We start from the raw sequence: 21,801 nt of genomic DNA, 5'->3' as shown, positions 1-21,801 counted from the left end.
CGCGGCTTATGGCAGCCTTAGTGCGGAGGTTCGAAGACGGCCAGAACGCAGGATCTTTCGTAAGAGCGCGTCGCCCTCACCTTTCTTTCGTTTGTCGCTGGGTTCGCACCCTGGCCTGATCGTGATTTGCGTATTGACTGACCCCCGAGCGTTGAAAGCGCGATAAAAAAAAAAAAACCATCTATGCGGCAATACTCGGAACCGAAACCACGTAAAGCAAGCGGGCAAGCGTCCCAGTAATACTATTCGCGCGTGACGAATACTTCGAAATTTCGAATACCGAGAATTCGGTTCGAAGCGAATATCGAATACCGTGCTATTCGATCGAATATTCGAAATTATCGAATATTCGCACACCCCTAGTAAAGGGCATTGCCCCACAATGACTAACCGCTAATCTGAGCCTGCGAAATGTTGAGACAAGAAACTGTCAGCCTAAGGCTTACTGCAGGCTGATCGCATGTGTCACCCACCTTGATGGAGGCATCTTCAGAGGCCGAGACAGCTACACTGTACACGGGGTGGAAGGCCACCCGGGTGACTGGTGACCGGTGGCCCATCAGAGCGTGGCGCTCGGGCGGCCGTGGGATCCACTCCGTAGGGGAGCGCTTCTCCCGAGTGGGGGCACCCGAGATGTACTCCTTCTCCGCCTCGGCCAGCCGGCTCTCCAGGTCCATCACCTGGATGCACAGCATGGGACAATGTCCTTAAACGACCATCAGCAGTGCTGTGTGTGGTATGCAGAGTTTAACACCCCAGCAAGAGGAAACTGAACCACACATCAATTAACCAAGATGGCATCGCCGACGATGCCACTTTTCACTGGGCATCACCCGCCAAGAATCTTTTTCAGACAAAGGTTTCGGCTATTGTTGTTTCTAGGTAAAAATAAAGAGCCTACAATTTTGTCAAACACTGCAGTCAGATGACAGCATTCAAATAATCAAAATGACAACGTTAGCAGAGGTTACAATGATTCAATCTTTATGTGCTCAAATTGATGAAGCAGGCTGTAGTGAAAAGCTCCAGATTATAATGTGTGTGTGTGTACGTGTGATACACAGGTGTTATTGCATTTTGTATCAACAGGAAAGCAGACTCATTGCTTGGGTTCACACAGGCAACCCCAAGCTCGGTAACACAGCAACTGTGTTCACAGGAGGGTGCAACCATCAACAGTGTTCATCAACACTGTTCAGTGGACGTCAGCAGTGTTCAGTGGTCATCAACATTGTTCAGTGGTCATCAACAGTGTTCAGCAGTCATCAACAGTGTTCACAGGAGGCAGCAATTTTTCTTGCCTAGGCAACAAAACCGCTTGTTTACGACCACTCAAATTTCCCTACTTCAGAGCAGACAACATTCCATTTCTTTCCACATACCTTAGAACTGTGGCTTGTTAAGAACCGAATAATGTCATTTTTCGCTACTGTCACAACTGTAAGTAGCACCAGGCCATGCAATTGTTGCACTTACTCACTTCTAACGCACACCTTTTCTCCAGAAAAATCTAAAAATGATATGTGCATTAGAATTGAGTACAAAAATGGAACCATGCCAGTAACAACCTACTGTGATTGGCATCACAAAAACTGCAGTTTGGTACTCCTTGATCATCAATACTACCGATATCGCCTACCGCAGTCTCAGGTACCGATAGGCTTTGCATCTGGACTGTCCCGTCAGAAAGGCGCAGGCCTGGACTTGAGCCAACGTGTAAATGTCAGTTGGGAAGACACACCGCGAGGAGTTCACTACGACACAGGGTTAAAAAAAAAACTGAGAGTAGAGTAAGCATGAAATGTTTACGGGCCTAATGTCATCTCGGTGGACACCCGAACCTACAGGAAGGGAGGAACACCACCACCTGTTCGGCGGGATGCCTTTTGCTTTGCTTCGATGCGCGAAGCCCCTAACAGATCACGTATGACAACGAAGTGTATCGTGGCATTTATGTGCTTTTTGCACGCGTTATTAGAAATCGGAAATTATAATTCCGTGCGTTATCAAACGCACAGCTCGACTGATATCTTGATAAACATTGAGAAGGCACTGGCAGCAGTTATTTTTTGTGACTCCTTTGGAGACCAACCGGTGCTTGCATGCCGGTCACGTAGGAGGGCTTAGAGAGTCTCGTTAAATCTCGTTAAGTCTCGTTCGGTGCCCGGATGTTCTCGTTTCAGAGCCCGGATGAGTGGATTTCAGTGCCCGGATGACTGGAATTCAGTGCCCGGATGAGTGGATTTCAGTGCCCGGATGATGGCTCTCGGTCTCGGCGTGACGTCACCACACTGCCGACAACGGGGGCTAAAAGCATTTCATGCTTAAAAAAAAAAAGTCGAACTCGCAAGCGGAGCTTTCTAATCTCACACACTGGTGCAGCCTGGCAGACATGCGCCAAAAGTGTCCCTATGGCAGACATTCCCGTCCAGGGGTGCACAAGCGTCTTGGCGCTCTGCCAAGTTCGCCAAGTGCTCCACTGCCGCCAGAGCTCCCGTCGAAAGAAATGGGCCACGATGACTAACAAAAGCTGATGCTTTAAAACAAGATGATGATCTTGCGTACAGAGGCAAATGGCAATCGCGCAGCCTCACCTGCCTATTTCATTATGGAAGCATGAAAATCTAGTGCGCATTACAATCTGCCTTCTCCACAAGATGTGGCACCCTCTGGTGAGTGAGTAGAAGCTGGTGAAAATCATGCACACCCGGCCTAATCTTTAGCTGGCGTGCGTGACAGCCGCTTTTTCTGCGCTTCTGCACTTTGCTACGAAGCAAACTTGCGGAAAGCTAAATATTACGCACAGGCTTAGTGAGCCTGTGGTTCAATTGATATTTTCACAAGTTTGCTCCGGAAAACATAGCCGTCGCGCACACCAGCTAGAAGATTTGGCTGGGTGTCCATGCCACGTACCAAGGGGGCTATAATCAGGGGCATAAAGGCTGCGACGTGTAGCGAACTCTCTAATCGGGAGAAGAAAGGCGGCGGGAGAGCGCTCGTCCCGAGTAAAACCGGTTCACAAGCGAAAGTGGACGGTTCTGCCCTTCGCTTACGCAGTAGGAGCTGACAGGTTTCTGCCAATGGAGCCGGAGGAGGAGAGGCGCGCATGCGCAGAGCGGACGTGCGGAAAAGACAATTTGAGGTCATTGTACTCTTTTTTTCTTCCAACCACGAAAAACAGGTGCATGTTACAATTGAGGATATGTTAGAATCGTATGCAGTATGCTTTCATGCTACGTACAGTGATACCCCTTCATGTGCCAAATCATGTGTCGAGATTTCGAATAAAAGTATTCTTGCGCAATGTCTTGCTAACTTGACATTACATGGTATCAATTTTGTTTCCATTACAACTATTAATGAATACAGTTGAACCTTGTCATAATGAAGTTGAAAGCGCCCGGCGATTACTTTGTCACAGCCGTAGCTTCGTTATAACCACTTTGACCGAGCTTCAAAGGGGAATCGAGATTCCTTCGTTACATTCCTTATTTCGTTACAAAATGCTCTCTTATAACGAGGTTTGACCGTAGTTATAAGCCAAAGCTTACAAGGGTTCTAGAAGCTGCACTGCAGACACAAAATAAAAATTATGAACTATGGGTTCTCACATCCCAAAGCGACACATGGGCTATGACAAATGCCGCAATGGAGGGCTCCAGATTAATTCAGACCACCAGGGGGTTCTTTACCACATGCCAACGTCGCACAGCACACAGGCACCTTTTGCACATCGCCACAGTGGCACTGCAAAAGAACTAGCCTGCCAGCACTTGCATACACTCTCGAATATTCATTATCAGCTTTCTTCTCCTTTCATACAACGTTCACTTCACAAGCCCGGAAAACATTTTCATCAAAGAGCAGTTCCCTATCAGCAGTGTTGCCAGGCACCTTTTCCCCTGAAAGGTTCTCCCACTGACAGTACGGGACAGTCCTGTATATGTCACAGTCTAATGCCCCCTTATCTGCTCACTTGAAGCCGGGACAAGACAAGAACAAAGGCCCTCACCTTCTTCTGCAGCCTGATCACGGACGTCCATTTCTTCTCAAGAAGACCAGCATATTTTTTATCTATGTCACCCGGCTGCAACAAGACAGATAACAGTAAAAAGTCAAGGACTAGAAAAACAGTGCCCAGAGTCAGATTGCAACGCACTATGTCCCTGGCTGCCCAACTTTTTAAAGGTTAGGCTGTACACCTTTCCAACCTGTGCAGCACCATACTGCTCGCTGGACTGCCAAGTGTTATTGTTCGCAAATCCACTGCGCGCCCTGACACAGGCGCGGTGTATTAGTCGCACCAGTTGCAAAACGCAGTCCAAATGAGGCGGCGCACAGGTTGAAAAGGTACCATGGTACCACGTGCACTTTGCAGATGATGAGGTTAAGGGGACACTGAGGAGAAATTGAAGTTGATTTGCATCGACAGAATACCAGCTCCTGATTACAAGAATGCCATTCATACTGACAACAAAGCTCTTGTAACGTAGAAAAGAGCAAGAACCAAAATACAGGTATCGCCGCCACAGGCCAAACTCGCAAGTACAAGCGTGGTGACGTCATAGGACAAAACAGTGTTGCTAGAACCAATAGTTCTAGCAACAGTAGAACACGAGAAGCAACGAATCACTGAGGCGCAGCAAACGCATGCGCAAATCTCCTTGACGTCGCCAGATGGCGCCACGTACCCGACGGCTACGCGCGCTCCTGCAGCGCCGGGACCAATCAGCACCTGCTCGCAGCGGTATGGAGGCTCCCGGTATTCCGCTAACGGTAACAAGGTACACGGTATGCTAAAGGTGTCTATTTGCGAGAACTTCGTTGACGACTTCGAGAACGGGATCCATTGTAACGCTGGCAAAACGCCGGTGCAAACGTAAAAGAAGCGACGGCAGCAATAGCCGATAGATGCCTTCAACGTGCGGCCGGCGGTAGCTTTCTTTTGGGCTGCTGCTGGGCCGCACTGCTGGCCGCCAGAAATCACGGAGTCTGCGTTACGTCATGTGCACGTCATGTTTCACGTCACTTAGTCCTGTGTCGTCGTAGGAGAATCCCAAGTTTGAATCAGAGCGGCGGGAAAAACTTTTTCAACTTCGAATCCAAATTTCTTAGAAATAAATGCATCTTTCGCTGCCGGCCAAGTGGCAACAAAGCCATGAAAGGCCGAACTATCGGATTTTGCTATAAAAAAAAATATTAATAGAGCTCTCCTCAGTGTCCCTAGGGAGGATGTGGGGATAAGATCGCTAAAAAAGTCGATTTTTGCAAAGTACCTTTTTGGCATCTCCAACACTGTTTCTATGTTGTACTGAAATATTTCGCCCAAAAATAAACTTTAAGTCCTCCAAATAAATATAATTTTCTGCACCTACACATAGAAAGTGTGTGCTAGCTTAGAACCTTCAGCCTTGTTTTCTCGAAAGTTTCTTTTGAGCTCAATACGTTGCTCATGGAAAGCATAGCACAGTAATGGGTGCATGGATTTTTGCACCGTTTGTTTTGTTGTGATCACTGAAATGTGGTCTGCGTCGAGAGAGTCTCAAATTTACCATTTAGGCTCACATGTTTTTCATACATGGTAATTAGAGCATGATACATTCTAAACATAAAAGAAGACGCATATTGTGTCCTTTAAAAAAAAAGAGCAGAGAAACTTAAAAAACAAATTGAGAGAGTCTTGATTTACACCACACTTTTTAGTAACTATTAAAAGCATTTACAGACCTGTAGCCTGTTTTTTTTTGTCATGCTAGGCTTTCCACAAGCAAGCAACATGGGAAGAACATACAAACAATGATAACAGGGAACCTACTGTAGCTGTCATTGTGAAACTTCATATCTGATTGTTTGATGCTCTTTTAAGCCAGTCTGCCAAATTTCATCACTCTAAGTCGAAAAATAGCAAGGTTGCCTTCGATCCCCTCATCTCCCCTTAAGTACTCGAGGAAGGGCCACAGCTCGAGCCCCACAGATGCCACCGTGCTCATAGAATTGGCTACCATGGCATACCCAGCACATCCACCGCCTGCAATGCTTTAGACGTTCACCTTATTGGCAGTACAGACAAAACAGTGCTGCTTTCAGCAGTACGGGTCAGAGCGTGCACTTGACGCTGCATCCATGACATGCAGCAGCAATACCCCCCCCCCTTTCTGTTTCGACAAGAAAGGGATAACCTCCATACATATTGACTGCATCCACGGCATGATTTTACGCTTCGCTTGACAGTGATTTTGTCAGCCCTCTTACGCACACTGCTCCATCCAGACCACAAAAAAAATGAGAACATCGAAAGTAATGTGCCACCTGTGCCCTCGTTGCAATGCGTACATTCGCCGTTGCAGCGGACCACAATGTAACCCGACCACTGCCTCTGTTCAACATTCAGGCCACCTGTACATTACAGGCCTGAAAGCAGTGCCAAAGCTGCACCCAATGCGGACACAAATGTTTTGTAAACACAACCACTGTCCCCATGCTCGTCGCGTTCCTGCAGAGACCTCGTCTTGCTTCGCGCTGTATTCACCAGGTTCTCCCTTAAGCTGCCAAGAAAGAGCACAGCAACAAGGTCGCGCTCATGCAAGGCTAAGCCTTTTTCCTTCCTTTCACAAGTTACAGCATCCTGTTGCCTCAGCAGATGCATTTTACACGCAAGGTGCCCAGGCCAAGCCTTGCTTCCTCCATTTCTTACTCTAGACAAAAAAGGGAAAAGGAGCAACACCCTGTCTAACCGAAACTGGCAGTCTTAAATCCAGTTAACAGATTACACCAGTCTGTAATGTGGTGAAGGCACACGTAGCGATTCATTTACCTCAGAATTTGCACAAAAGTCACACACCTGCTGCCGCGCAACTATGATAAAAAAAAATAACACTGCTGAAGCAGGTTCACAAAGACTGCTAATTCACAGATCACACAAAAACGTGCATGATCTCTCTCTCTCTCTCAAACACACACACAAAAAAAAAGACAGCGGAGGCCATTCAATTAAAAATGAGGACCACTATACTATACTCCGTTTCATACATAGCAGTCAACACAGCGAAGGCTGCGGCGCCTGTTCGTGCTCCTCGTCCGCATCGTAATGTAGTGCGTCAAAAGTGAAAAGAGTAATGAACTTAAAATTAAAGTAAATGTTGGTCAATATTGTAGTATAAAAATAAAAGTGCTTTATTTTGCAAAAAGATTGCTTTTTCTTTTATGTTCTTCAAAACAGAGTGCCTTAGTTTTCTGGATTTTTCCGGCTCCTCCTGTATCAGGTTTTCGCAGCTAGGCCGGCCGGTGATGTCGTCTGCTTTCGTCTTTCGGTTTCTGAGTCTGCGAAAATGGCACCGCTATCTCCTACTCGCTTGTTTTCTTCGCCCACTGCGGCTTCAAAAACATCTCCTGCTCGCCTATTCTCCAAGCTGAAGTCTCCGAAAACTTCGAAAGACTGCAAACAGGTGGTTGTCAACGTTTACTCTAGCGTAAGGAAGCGCTTCCCGGAGAAGACTGTGCGTGAAGTTCTCGAAACTGTGGGTGAGATGACCGGGGTGAGCCCTCGGACAGTTGCGAGGTTCAAGAAAGAAGGTCTCTCTACTGGAATAAGATCACCGCAAAAATGACCCAGCGAGGTGACAATATCTAGCTCTCGCAGTGTTATGACAGCTTCGCACTCAACGCCATCCGACTCAAGTTGCATCGTATGTGTGCCTGTCTTTTCTCTTCGAAGCAAGTAAACAGCGCCGTGTTTTTCTAAGTAGGTATTAGAGTTTGACAGTTTCGAGTTTCTACCTAATGAATCTTTTAAGAGAAATTAAAAAAATAAATAAAAAAGAAACCAGCCAAGTCGGGAGTCGAACCTTGGCCCCTTATAAAATGAACACACAGACGCGCGCTTCGTACCACTCAGCCACGACGCGAGGCGGATTGATACATTTCGCTTGTTTTTTGCAGCTGACTACTCTCGTAGCTTTGGCAGCGTTGACTGCTATGTATGAAACGGAGTATACAGTATTCTTAAGTTCAGACCACAAAAAAAAAAAAATTGTTGCTCATAGTCTGGCATTATTCAATGAAACTTTTCACACAGTCTGTGGCAGTGTAACCCCCCTACCTTAAAAGAAGCTCTTTCCAACGTCTTGCCCTTAGCACTCACCATGTCTGCCTCTTTCTTGAAGGCCTCCAGAGCTTCCATGAACCCATTTGACATCAAGTAGTCAGCGATTGCCTTGTTCCTGCACACACGAAGGGAGGGGGGAAACAGTAACGCTCAGTATGCCTCAGTATTCCACATTCCACGCAATGACGAAAGCCAGCTGCTCAAAAAAAAAAATTTTAAATTTCCAAGTCGATCAATCACGCAGAACTACAAAAGAAAGGTATCTAAGTATCAGCAGCACAACACTTCCATGCATGCCAGTATCCCCGCTTTGTATCCAAGCATCCAATTATTCATTTTATTTATATATTAAAATACCTGCACCACCCAAATCAGCATTATCTAGGGGGCAAACATACAAAATAACATAACAGGTAGCACAGTGCAACATGAAAACACAATGTTATGAGTAGAAACATTAACACTCAACAACGCATTTACAAAAAAGTGGATATGAACTATATAAATGCGAGAAAAGAAAAAAAAGACAAAATCTTACAATGTATCAACGAAAATATTAGGCATTTCAGCATGTACAGGGTCGTCCACTCTTAGAACGCGCTAGCGCATGGCCGTGCTCTTTGGAGGGTCACTGTGTCCGAAACGGCTGCGCTTCGAAGCAAAGTGGCAGACAACGCGAAGCACCGCGTCCAGATACACCTTCTCCTGCGCCACTTTGCTGCGATGAGCAACTGTGTTGCACGCGGTGGCCCTCTCAAGAGTGCGGTCATGCGCTAGCGGGTTCTAACTAAGAGTGGACGACCCTGTACATGAAGCACACAGAAAAAAAGGTTACACGATGCTTAGTTAACCCTTTCAGGCCCAGTGGTTCCAATTGGAATCGCTGAATTTAGGGGCCACCAGTCTTGAACTGAGCGAGAAAGTCCTGCTGTTTTTGCAGCAGTTCCGACATTTAGCGACTCCTCAACATATTTTAGCTGCCTTTCACCTGACTGACATGTGCGTAGGAGTGGGATATAAAAACTGTGTACGCTCTGCTGTAACCATCACCTCGTGCCCTGCATCGTGTAGAAAAAAGAAAACCATTTTTGTTTTTCTCCACTCACATGGAAGGGTACAAGCCCCACCCCGTTACTCCTCCAAAACAAATTCTTTTGGCTAAACACGTTTACAAGCACTAAAATATTTCGCAAATAATAATGATTCCAAATAGAACCACTGGGACCAGGAGGCCTAATTATGGATTAATCAACGCGATCATACTTGAGATACCTGTGGCTGCTTGTGTCGTGTAAATGTTGCTTCTTTGGCAGCCTACAACATTACACGTTTTTTTCTTCTGAAGATGCATACATTCAGTGCAAGCACATATCACACGGAAAGGAATAAGTTTCATGGGCGGCCCCCACCAGACGTGTTGGGGCGTTGATTTATATGATTATGAAGAAATAGCATTCATCGCATGTAGATCCGCAAAAACAACAACAACAACTCAAAGGCAAAGAATAACACAAATGAACTGAACCTCTTAGGATATTGTTCGTGCCAGCAAACTGAAAACTTCTACATCGCCTAGATGTGGTACTTTCGCATAACAACTTTTTAGAGAGAGAGAATGATGAACGGAAGGGCGGGGGAACGAAGGGAGAGACAGCAAAGGAAGAGAGGAAGGTAGATCATTTTTTCGCGCATGTCGTAAGTCTATAACTAACAGTGTACACTGGGCACACACTGTGTCACTCAAAGCCTGTACAGTAAGCAGATGCTGTGAGCTGAAGGCTGGAAATCTGGATACTGGCAGTGTGGTCGCCCTGAGTCTCACGCGGTACGTGTCAAACTAACCAGAGCTTGTCTTCAACCAACTCAAGAATTCCACTCACATACACTGTACATTTACCCGCACAAAATGACAAAATAACAACAGAGGTACGAGCTGTATGTCATGTCATTCTTGCATATTTTGGGTAACAACTGCGGCATCGAACAGAGACTAGCGAAGCTTCAGAGCAGTTGGTATTTTTAAAAGAAATCACAAAAACTTGAGCGTTTCACACCCTCTCAGTCCCAATGATTGCATCTGAAATCATGCAAAAAAAAAAGCTTATAAAGAAGTGACGAAACTTCAATTTTCTGATGTTTTAGAATTATCCTCCTCCTACACATTCAAGTTTCTGGATATCGATTTGTTGTATCAAACAGCTTTGATCTTGGCTGGAAAGGGTTCAACAAAAACTTTGCTAAAACATTTTCAAAACAGGATGCTGGTGCAGAGACAATCTCTTCCGTTAAGTTGTTCCAGCCATGGACGATTTTAGGGAAAACAGCGTGCTTAAGTATATTTATTCGACACCTGTATTTTCGGACTTTTAGGGAGTGGACAACTCGGGCGGACCTGCAGGTAGGATCAAGTATATATATGTTTCCTTCCTTAAACCCGTTGTAAACTGTAAAGATACTGTGGAATAGTTTTAACCGGACATATTTCCGCCTCCCTTGTAGAAGGAGCTATCCCAGGATTATTGTTATGTCAGGGGAGGTCTGGGTGAAGTCGTAGTTTGAGGAGACAAATCGGACTGCACGCTTTGGGACACGCTCCAATTCTGCAATACATGTTTTGGTCCCAAGCGGAACATCCGTACTTTGATAAACCACACATTAGAAAACTAGAGTGCTCCTTCTAATTGAGCAGGATCTTGGCTAAAATTCTTTTTCAGGAAGTTAAGAACACGGCCAGCCTTAGCTACTGTACAGTGAATATGGTCATTCCAGGAAAGGTCATTTACACACAAAGGTTGTGTGATAGCCTATAACCTGAGAAAAATTGGCAACAGGGTAAACGTAAACATTTCGTTTTCAGCCCCGAATAAGTTGAGCGCCCTATGCAAGAAGAGCACTTCTGGAAACCAGGGAAAGGCCGCTTGCACAATCAGGCACCAAAAGCCATTTGTAAGATGCATAGAAGGCGTCGTGTACAGGGTGCCCTTGACATGTGGCACATATTATATGGGGCAGACGGGAAGATGCACAAATGAGAGGTTAGGAGAGCATAACTACAATGTGGAAAACAAAAAAGGTGGGCACTTGAGTATCCATAGTCTGAACTGCAAAGAGAAGTGCAAGAAAAGCAAGGAAGGCTGCCGTCCCGTTTTTCACAGTTGTAAGGCATTTTTTAAAAGTAAATGTCAAACAACGAGAGAGATTGTGGAGGCTCTTGAGATAGCACGAGCGGGCGATGATTGCGTAAGCGCTCCATCAATTCTGTTGTCAGAAAAAGAGCTGTCCTATCTTGCATCGGGCATGCCGGTTGCCTGAAAGAACTGAAAGACCGTGCCAGCTATCACTCGTTGGTAATGTTCTCGTAAGCATGCGCAGGTGATTACCATGAGTATAAAATTGTTCTTCGCATGAAATAAAATCAGTTGAAAGTAAGCGCTTTGTGTGTCTTTCCTTTTCTGTCGTCCTTGTCCTTCTGAGCGCTTTCACTGTCAAAATGGAAAACAAACTCGACCGCTCAATTCACATTATTCAAGCACATAGAAGCATGGCAGTTTTTGCAGCTATACATCCCACCCAGGCAGGGCACCTCACAACCATCAAAATACAGATAACTTTTGATGAGATGGAGGTCAGGACCCCTCAAGCACTGATAATCAATGCAGAAAAAAACCCACAAATAGTACAGCAGTGCCATGCGCCTACACCAGGTGATTAATTTTTAGGGCACAAGGTGGGGGTCAAAGATCCATTAGCCAAGCATTTCATCCGACATAAGCCGAGCACCAGGCCACGAGAAAGCATGCAGCTAAAGTATCACCTACGGGTACTTGGCTACTGGTACTGAGGATTGAACGCCACGCCTCGCAACGATGTTGTCGACACCAGCATTGCAAATGCCCCGGCCCAGTCACAGTCACACGCACAGGGCACAGGCCTGCTTTCAGAGACACTGATACAGCAGGAAAGCTTATAAAATGGCCCCAGTATGCATATACGCTACTCTCACTGCTGTATCTCGGCTTCCAATTACGGCAACATTCACAGGAGAATTGGTGCAAGCTGAATCACATCGCTTATCTCGAATGGCTCTGCCAGCTTGTTCCTGGATAACCCCCTCTGGCAGAGACGCTTTACACGTGGGATGCAATAAAAAAAGTGTGCCCAATGTTACTTCTACCTTGTCAACCGTACAGTGATACACGAGCTAAGGCTGCCTACTGCCTAAGACACAAGCTTGGTAAATTTTTCTACCATGCAGAATTGGGCTGAACAACATACCACCGATAGGATGAAGATGTGATAAAAATCCCCGTCATTTCTTTCTTACATCATCATCTTTCAGAATTTGAAGACAGCTGAAGCCACAAAAGTGAAAAATTTCCCTTAGCCTTTCTGTACAAAGGTGGAGGACGATATGTACACATACAAATAACTGCATCGGCATGCACCCTGATGAGATCCAACAAACTTTCAACCATGCTGCTTTGCAAGAATGTTTCACAGATTTCTTTGTTGGTACAAGCGCAGACAAAGAACCCCCACCAAGAAAAACGACAGGCGTAACACTCAGAGACAGAGAGGGAGCAATGCGATTTAGAGAACAAACTTGAGCTAATAACATCCCAGCAGAAAATAGGAGAAAAATATTCAGGAGGCACTTTGTTGACGTAAAGTGCAGCGACGCGAAAGCCTTCAGCGCGGTGTTCCTGCTTGTGTCACTGATGTGTGGTTAAGATGTTAAGCTTCGCCTCGAAGAGTGGAACGCGACAGCGTCTTGCAATGCTGCCAGGGAGTCCACAGAACGCCATCGCCCGTTCGGCTCTACGCCTCGCTCGTTGGTAATTTGGTTTTTGAGGAAAGGAAATGTATCTGTCTCCCTCCCATACCTCGGTGGACACCTGAACCTCACTGTAACGGGAAGGGAGGAAGATGGGAGTGAACGAAGACACCGTAATTCACTAGTATTCACTAGACGTGCCTTTGTTCATTCCAAACCAGTGAGCTGACATGGCGGAGTGGTTAGCAGCTAGTCTCGCACTCCGGAGACCCTGGTTCGATTGCCCAACTCAACCAATTTCCTACTTGCTTTTATTTACTTACCTGGTCTGACTAGAAAGGTTAATTAGGCTAATTGGTTAATTAAGCAAATAACAACTCAGTTCCATTTACTTGGAGCATCCCTATACGATCCTTCTAATTGGTTGCATGGTCACTAGCCAAAGTAAGTACAATTGGCCCCGTTTGAAATTTGCGCACTGTGACGTCATGACTAGGGCCCAGAAATTTAGCAAAACGTTCAGTTGGGCGAGTTGGTAGATATTCATGATTAGGCATTTGCCTAATCATGAATTTAGGCATTTGCCTAAACATGCTTAAAAATGCCTAAACGGGGGATTTTTGCACTTGCCTGCCTTTTTGTCATTTTCTAGGAAATACTATCTATTTAACCGCATTTTTTTCCTATAAGTGCCTACATCCGGCACTTTGGTCCTCGGTGCCGTTTTTCAATTTTTAGACATCTGTCTATGTATGGTGAAAGGCGCACGCCGATGCACGCACAAAAGGCGCGGGTCTCGCCGAACGTTTTTCTCTAATTGTAACTTGAACGCAGTGTAACGAACTGTTTATCTCGAAGTGTAGCAAGAGGAGAGTTTGGAAAGAGACCTGACATACATTAGTGCAAACTTCTTAAAATATATGGAAAGGATGACAAAGTTGGAAAAGGCTGGAGCCTCAATAGATGAATCGTTGAAGATAGTGGCAGAAGTACCAGCAGCACTTCGGGGACTGGAAGGAAAGGGCACTACTGCTTCTACGAAAATGCGACTATTGGTAGAAAAAAATAGATGCCTAGAAACAATTTCCCAAATCAGAGACTTTCTACGCGGAGACGATGCGGCCGCATCACCTGAAGGCATAAGTCTTTATCAACTCTCATGTTTTAGGTTCGCGCCACTAACTTCATGTGATATCAAAAGAAGCCTTTTAAAGTACAGTCAGGGACAAAAGTCTCCGGACCACGTGTTTCTCTAACGAAGCCGATAGCTCTACTATTATTCGGCGGCTGGAGACCACACTTGTGGAGGTGAGAGTTAAATTTTTGTTCTTTGATCTCCACAAGTGCGGTCTCCAACCGCTGTCTGATGGTAGAGCTATAAGCTTCGTATGAGGAACGCGTGGTCCGGAGACTTTTGTCCCTGACTGTACAAAGCTATGCTTAGCGAAAACAGAAGGAGCTTCAGGTTCGAAAACCTGAGAATGCGCTTTATTGCTTCAGTTGAGGACTGCGTACGCTCTGTGCTTGACTTACAAACCTTGTACATATGAATAAAGAGTATTATTCAAAGCGCCTATTTTTGCTTCATAGCGCCTATTTCAATATTTTTTAGAGCCTGGATGCCTGCCTATTTGGGGGTTCTTTAGTGCCTAAATTTCCGGGCCCTACTCACGACCACTTCAACCAATTGGAACAAGGTCAGGGTAGCTACGGCGGCCACCTGAGGTCTCGCTTTGGCTGCCGGAGTGTTGCTTTCGCAAGAAAAAAAGGGGGGCCATGGCCATGACATATAACGGAGTGCACAGTAAACTGTCTGTAAAGGTAGCATAAGCAGGTTCCAAAGAAAGCCAAAACACAGCCAGGGCAGACAGAAATGTGGCTTATAGATTAGGCTAGAAAGTTTGCTCACAGGGTGGCCACGCCTTGTACAGGACAGGGATTACAGGAGAGCTCTAGGAGATTGTTTTGTCCAATAGTGGATGTAGCCATGCTGATGATGACAATTTGGTTTCTACGGCTTCGCTATAGCTCAGTCTGCACCAGGCTCATTCACGCCTAATACAAATTTTTAATGTTCTCCAGTAGTACTCTATAATTTCATTTCTCAATGACATGTAACCGTGGATATTGTTTCCGGAAGGAGAGCGGCAGCCAACAGGCTTTAACAACACGATTTATAACTGCACTACAGGCAACCTACATTATGAAACATCCAGAAAAGTTGCCCAATAAACATGCCAAGAAGTACAAAGCAGTTATTATAGAAGGGAAGGTTTTAATGATGCCAACTATACAAAAAAAGAGGGGGAAGGGGGTAGGTTAATTAAATGAGGGCACACCTGAGAAGGGCTATAACATTCTGCAAATTATAAATCTGTTATAACCTAAATATATATGTTTCAACGTAAGTACCAAAGAAAAAGAAAGAATTCTTACGTGGTCCCACCAACACATTACTCTTCGCACGGAGTACCCTAGGAATCGTGGAATCGCTTTGTGTTCCGAAGATTCACATTACGCTCGAAACTGAGCAACCTGACCTCGCCTCAGTCAGGACACAACTGCATTCGACATTCATTGAATTCCCCTACATTGATGCATGGCTCTACCTCAACAGAGTCTCAGCAGTGCCCAAGAAGCGCCAGCATAGGGTGCTGAGAACAGGTACCTCACGATGTCTTCGCGAAGTCAACGTGGAGCCCACTAGCAGAAACAGAAGCACTGCTTTACAAGGTTGACATGCTTGCGTTTATTCGATACGCATACAAATAACATTCCCAACTTCCACAAAAAATATTTCCCTCTGTTCATTTTTCTATAAACGCTGCTTCACTTGTACCCGGTGTCAGCACACAAAAGATTCGTAAGCTGGCAAACATTTTTACCGGCATGAAGTGCATATGGGCCGCACCCTTCAGTGGCAATCATGCAGAACCTAACTAAAGTGTCCCACATAACACGCAACACAAAAAAGTATGCCTACAATTGTTTTCATGTTTATGCCTGCTACGCCAATAGACCGATTTCACAAAGCCTACTGCGCATGCGCGCGTTTACCGGAAGTAGCCAGCCGCCATCTTGGCTGTAGTCCTTCGTGGCGTCGTCTGCACGACAGCCTACATTACTTTGCGCCTTGACTGGCATTATACCCGGCCGCAGTAGCTCTCCGCCGTTTCGTTTATTGTGTTGAGCTCTATAAAGGAAACAGAGGCTCCACGGCGGAGTTTCGAGGGGTGCAATGCTAATCGCGGTAGGAACAGCGCAGAGAGGGTGGGTTGCCGCATGAAGTGGAGTGGCCGCGGTGGCGAGGCTGCGTTTGTTCCTCGAACCTTGCTTTGGAAAATGCTGCCGGTGGCGATAAAAACGCGCTTGACCGCCGCTTTCGTTAATTTTGTCAGCAGAACATTTGAACGCATAGCGATGCACGCGATTTAATTAACGTCTTCAGACAGTATATACATTTCTTGCCACCTCATTTTGCTGTTTCAGTATTCGCTGTATTCATCTAGGCATTCGCTATAGACGTGTCACACAGCGTTTGTTGCCTTTATTTTTTCATCATAGCCCTTGATCAAAACCGGCCATGCGATTGTTTTTTTCTTATTCACGTAAACACATACATGTATTCACGACGTGCTCGGCGGGTCACCAGCAGGAAAGGTGAGTGATTCGAGCGAGCTATGCCATTTTTCTAAATGGAGATGTGACAAATGCTTGTGTTCAGTACAAAATGAGAAAAGAAGCCAATCGGGGAGCTTTTGAGTACGCCTAATTAGGGTTTAGGGGATTTTAATTTCGTGACGAATAGTTTTATTTTGATTATTGATACACTAATTACTTTTTTATTTCGGTTAACATAATCTTCTGCCAGGGCGTCTCCCGTACGACTCACTTTCGCTATTTTCGTAGTACGAGTCTGAACAGGTTGACTGATTGGTAAACACTAGATGGCCTTCTTTATCCAAAACAACGGGCAAAATGTGGATGATATCCCGGCATAAATGACATGTGGCTGTTACTGGAATACCATGTATACTCAACGACCAGTGAGCAACAAAACGATGGAAATTATTCCACATTTCGACAGTTTTATAGCCTCGCTTTCTCATTCCATGAAATAAAGAAAGCATTATCGCTAGTATGGAAGCTCGAGACATCAGGAGTGAATACGTGCATCAAGCTAACATTGTGGATTCCTGAATGTAACAATAAATCTTAGCACACTTGTTCCCTTACAACCTTGAACCTGGCAGAAATCGCTGCAAAGAAGGCTTGACGACGCAGCACGAAGGCAAATCCGATTGCCTTCTTTTTAACAATTTAAGGGACTGCCTCAAAGCTGAGAGCCGCGTAAAAGGCATTTAATACAGTTCAGAACTTGAAAATTTGCCATTTGTCATTGTGCACTGATCAACAGGGACAGTACGGCTAAATGTACTGAACAGCACTTCTTCAGCTGCATCTCGTGAACAGCTTCTACGCAATGTCTTGGCTACTTTTTCTCTTCTAGAAAACGGAAAATCCGGGACGCTCTGCTTCGCACAGTTGTCGGAGCTCACGACACACCTCAGGTGAACGCACTTGTCCCGCAAATACAGCATTCACGCAGAGAAACACCGTGTGGCGACGCAAACAGGGCTACTTCTCGCGCTGCGCCACGCACCGCGCTGACGCGGCCGCCGGCCGGAGTACCACAACTCCCAGAGTGCATCGCGGCGGCGGTGGCGTAGCGCAACTGCTTGTGAAATCGGTCTATTGAGACACAGCATGAAAAAGTATGCCTACAATTGTTCTATGTTTACGCCTAGATAGGCAGCTAATTTTTGTTGCCAGGGCAATCACACCTAAAAATCAGATTAGTTTTTTAGGACGTTACTAGAGGACAGAAGGTACCATGATACTGATTCAAATTTCATGTTGCCCATAACTAAAGAAATGAAATAATGCTTCACACACAGTTGTAAACACGGCAGAAAGCAATACTTCATAACGAAATGTGTCCAATGTGGAGCATCAATGGCCACACAACTAATTACTACCTAAGCGAGTCCAACAAAAAAGGTTAATATTCTTCAATGAGCCATGCACAGAAGCCATTAACAATGCACAACTAACTTCGCCAAACTAAGTGCAACTACTGCAGCAGCATGAAAAGCCAATATAAAGCTTTAGCTGACCCAGAGAATTCAAGCCTCCAGCATTCCAGCAAACAGGGAGCACCGACCTTAGCTATGCTCATTGATAGCTATACATGGAGTCACCACATCCGTTCATGATACATAGTACTCGCAATTAGAAACCAATTTCACCAGGGCCCCCGACACCTGGCTAGCAGTTTACTAAACAGGCCAAACTGTGTTGGCACTCTGCACTGCGGTACAATTTTTGAGTAACTACAAAAGCACTACCTCACTTACAGAAAAAAAAAGAAGAAAGCCCTGGCAGCTGCCTCCCTATTGTCAAGCCTTCCCTCCCCTTCTACCTCTCAGGGGGCAAAAGATAGGAAGACGAGATGTGCGGAGGTGCTTGGCCCCCACAGCCTCCGCAAGGCTTTCCCATTGTCCTCGGGCAGCCGACAATTTGCCACACACTCAAAAGAGCCCGGATGCGAACAAACAGAGGGTAAAAAAAGAAGAAAAAAAGATGCCGGAGGGGAGATTAGCGGAGATCCACAGAAATGCAGGCACAGCGGTGAATGAGCCCAAATTGAGTCGGACACAATGGAAAGTGGGAGAAGAAAACGCCAAGGCGACAGAGCTTCAGACGCCCCTGCTGGTGGCCACACAGTGGCCTGCTCATGGCCGCTCAGGAGTAAATTGCACCCTCCCCTAGCCCCCCCCCCCCGCATCATCCTCCCTGGGAAACAGTGGCCCCCTTTGCACAGCTGGTAGGCTGCCCAAACAGTTTTAGGGGATACCCAAGCACACGCAACGAAATTCCCAGATCGTTTTGCCCCATAGCATGGCTATGAACAAAGCGCGGGAAGAAGCCCACAGAGACGCAGGGCTGGTTGGCAAGGCACCCTGCACATTTTACCAGCAATGTCTCCCACACCTGCAAGTGTGTGGAAAATGCAGCTAAGGGAAACACTGGTGGTCACTGCAAAGCTTGTTGAGCAGTGCTCCAGATGCAATCCAGGAAATAGACTTTTACTCATCATCTATTATTATTATTATCTCTCATTTCATTTTATTACCTTAAAGACCCCTTGCGGGGTATTACATAAGGGGTGGGATGAGCAGAAAAGGTACAAGACAATGCAATTTGTGATCATGTACAAAAAATGTTGTTTAGATTGCTAGCAAATGATAAAGGACAGGTGATGTTGACGATATGCTGGGGAAGGCCATTCCAATCTTTAGCTGCACGTGGGAAGAAGGAGGCTGAAAAAGTAACAGTTCGGGCACGTGGGCGAAAAACTTGACGCGTGTGGTTAGTGCGGTGAGAAATGTATGATGCTGGCGTGATGTAAGGGGCACGGTTAAAAGATGAGTAAAAGAACTTGTGGTACAGTGATAGCGTGGCTATGCGATGACGAACGGAAAGAGGCGATAGTGCTGATTTAGTTTTTAGGGCTGAAACACTGACGTCGTAGGAGTAAGAAGAGTGAATGAACCTTGTAGCGCGGTTTTGAACGGCTTCTAGATCGTTTACGAGGTTAATATGATGCGGGTCCCATATGGCGGATGCATATTCAAGTTTAGGTCTAATGAGTGACTCAGTATCTAGCGGTAAACCCGAACACTGAAAACGCGGCTGTCCTGCTAGAGCACCATTACTCAGTCCCCAAATCCCTGCTAGCAGACTGAGCTTGCATCCCTCTGGACACCGAAAAAAAGCTAATAAAACATTTCCAGACAAAGGCATGCACCCCTGGCCTAAACCAAAGCACTTTTTCATTTCACCTATCGGCCAAGTTTCTTTGCAGATGAGTGAAAGGCTAAGTAAAATGAAGGAAACTGCAAGCCATTTTGGTGATGTTAAAATGCAAGTATGCATTTAACAGCCTGGCAGTATGAAGAGCAAAAGCCAGCAATAGGCCACAGAGTGCATCCACGAAAGAGCTTGTAAAACCACAATGATAGCGCAACTGACACAACCATTACACTGCAACAATTATTTCTTTCCAAGGTCAATTTGTTGCTGAATGGTGGACAATCGAAGCCACGTCCCCAAACATGTAAACACTCATTCTAAAAAGAACTAAACACCTAATTTTGCCGTATTTTCTTCTCTGTAATGATGCATAAGACATGGATACTACACACCTACAACCACTAAGGTCATAATTGAATTTCTTCTCTCATGCCGTTCTGATTTCATGGACCTAACGATGGCCGTGACGTGTAAGGTTGTGCTTAGGTCCTGTGAGGGATGAAAAAGCTCTAATACCCCCGCCTGATAGTTCACTTTTCATTTCAGCTGTTGAAGCAGGTTGGCTTAAGGGTTGTAGTGCATTAAAACTATGTACCAACGATTATATTGCAGCTTTTATCACGCCTCACATTCCCTCAACACACCTTACACGTCACAGCCATCATTTGGTTGATGAAACCGAAACAGCATCATGAGGAAATTCAGTCATGAATTATTTAGTGGATCGCAGGGGACTACCACAGGGCGAAGGATGAGTACTAATGTGCAACGCATCCTTTGAAACAACTGCGACTGTCAACATCTCCCAGTACACCTTAAAAATTCAATTCCAAGGTTGCCCCAACCTGAGTCAAAATCTTAAGGACAAATGATCTGGCGAGGGATAAAATTCTGTTGACAATGAATTTCACACCTTCTTACGCAGCAGTTGGTGGTGGCAATAACATGATGTAATTTTCTATTTACTATGCTTTTGGATAAAGCCACATACATGGCTTCCGCTTGTTAATGCAAACAGGCTGTTCTTTAATTTCACGCGCACTGTGACCCTCCAGCCTAATTAAAGTCTATGCTCTTCTTTTCCACCAGGGATAGTAGCCCCCGGTTGGCACACCCGGATCATCAAGCCGCAAGATCTTTAGAGCTCCAACTCAGCCAGCCTTCTCTCCACACTTCCCCAAACGGTACGCGCCCAAGGATCGATGCTCGGACAGCGGGGAACAATAACCTTGGCGAGGGGGAAAAGGCGGCCGCGATGCCACCCCTCTGGCAGAGACCAAAACAAGCGGCTCCCCTGGAGGTTTACCGCATGCCTGCTACCGTCCACGCGTGAGCGACCACAATTATAAGGAGGCTCCTCCGTCCACGGCGGGGGTCCTCGGTGCCCCCCGAGGACACAATATCCATTCGGCCGTTAATCCTTGGTAACCGGTTTCGGACACAGGGGTGTTGTTAGCTCTTCTCTTCCGAGCATGCCGAGCGGGATTACACGCGCCGGGGATCCCGCGCGCACACGTTTCTGGCAACACCGTGTGAAGTGTGCGCCCAGGTGGCAGCGAAAGCGAGTAGCCGGAAAGGTCGCCCGGCTGCCCTCGCGCGCAGTGGGGAAAAAGAAAAACACAGAGCAGCGCCGGGAAAGCGTCAAGTCATGCGAGACCGCTACACACACGCTTGCGGGAGTCACTGCGCTCCCACAGGAGCGCACCTCTTTTCGCTCGAGCGGATCGCCGCGGGCCAGATGGACAGCGCGCTTATGACAAGGTAGAAAAAAATAAAGGAGACAGACGAACGTGTGTACTCACAGTTCTTCTCTCTGCCTCTGCGACAACACCATTTTCATAGTCCGGGAGCGTTTGTGTGTTCACGTAATCCAAGCGGTTCCTCTTCGGCACGAAGGGGTCGAGGAGCTGGCGGTCCGGCTTCAAGGCTGCTGCCTCCACCTTGGCACCAGGGAGTGGGGGGCAGAGTCAGACCGGCAACCGTGAACCCTCCCCGCCGCCGACCCCGATCTGAGCGAAACCTCGACCCTGCCTCCAGCAGCACGCCT

The 21,801-nt window shown here is 46.3% G+C and overlaps 2 protein-coding genes across 2 annotated transcripts in view; one reads left to right on the top strand and one right to left on the bottom strand.

Moving 5' to 3' along the window:
- Positions 1 to 21,801, top strand: part of LOC149361690 (RNA N(6)-adenosine-methyltransferase mettl16) — a 109,876-nt gene that overhangs the window by 68,900 nt on the left and 19,175 nt on the right. The window lies entirely within an intron of this gene.
- Lis-1 (LisH and WD40 domain-containing Lis-1) overlaps positions 1 to 21,801 on the bottom strand; it is a 52,826-nt gene that overhangs the window by 30,044 nt on the left and 981 nt on the right. Inside the window, exons 2-5 of the mRNA XM_089572766.1 lie at positions 21,557 to 21,694; positions 8,141 to 8,219; positions 4,013 to 4,087; positions 474 to 680 (exon numbers count right to left, since the gene is read on the bottom strand). Of these exons, the coding sequence (XP_089428892.1) occupies positions 474 to 680; positions 4,013 to 4,087; positions 8,141 to 8,219; positions 21,557 to 21,594 (399 nt within the window). The 5' untranslated portion in view covers positions 21,595 to 21,694. The remainder of the gene's footprint in view (positions 1 to 473; positions 681 to 4,012; positions 4,088 to 8,140; positions 8,220 to 21,556; positions 21,695 to 21,801) is intronic.

Source organism: Amblyomma mixtum, chromosome 2 (assembly GCF_055824585.1).
Source record: "Amblyomma mixtum isolate Tamu chromosome 2, ASM5582458v1, whole genome shotgun sequence".
Classification (NCBI taxonomy): Eukaryota; Metazoa; Arthropoda; class Arachnida; order Ixodida; family Ixodidae; genus Amblyomma; species Amblyomma mixtum.
This window is presented reverse-complemented; position numbering and strand designations above follow the sequence as displayed.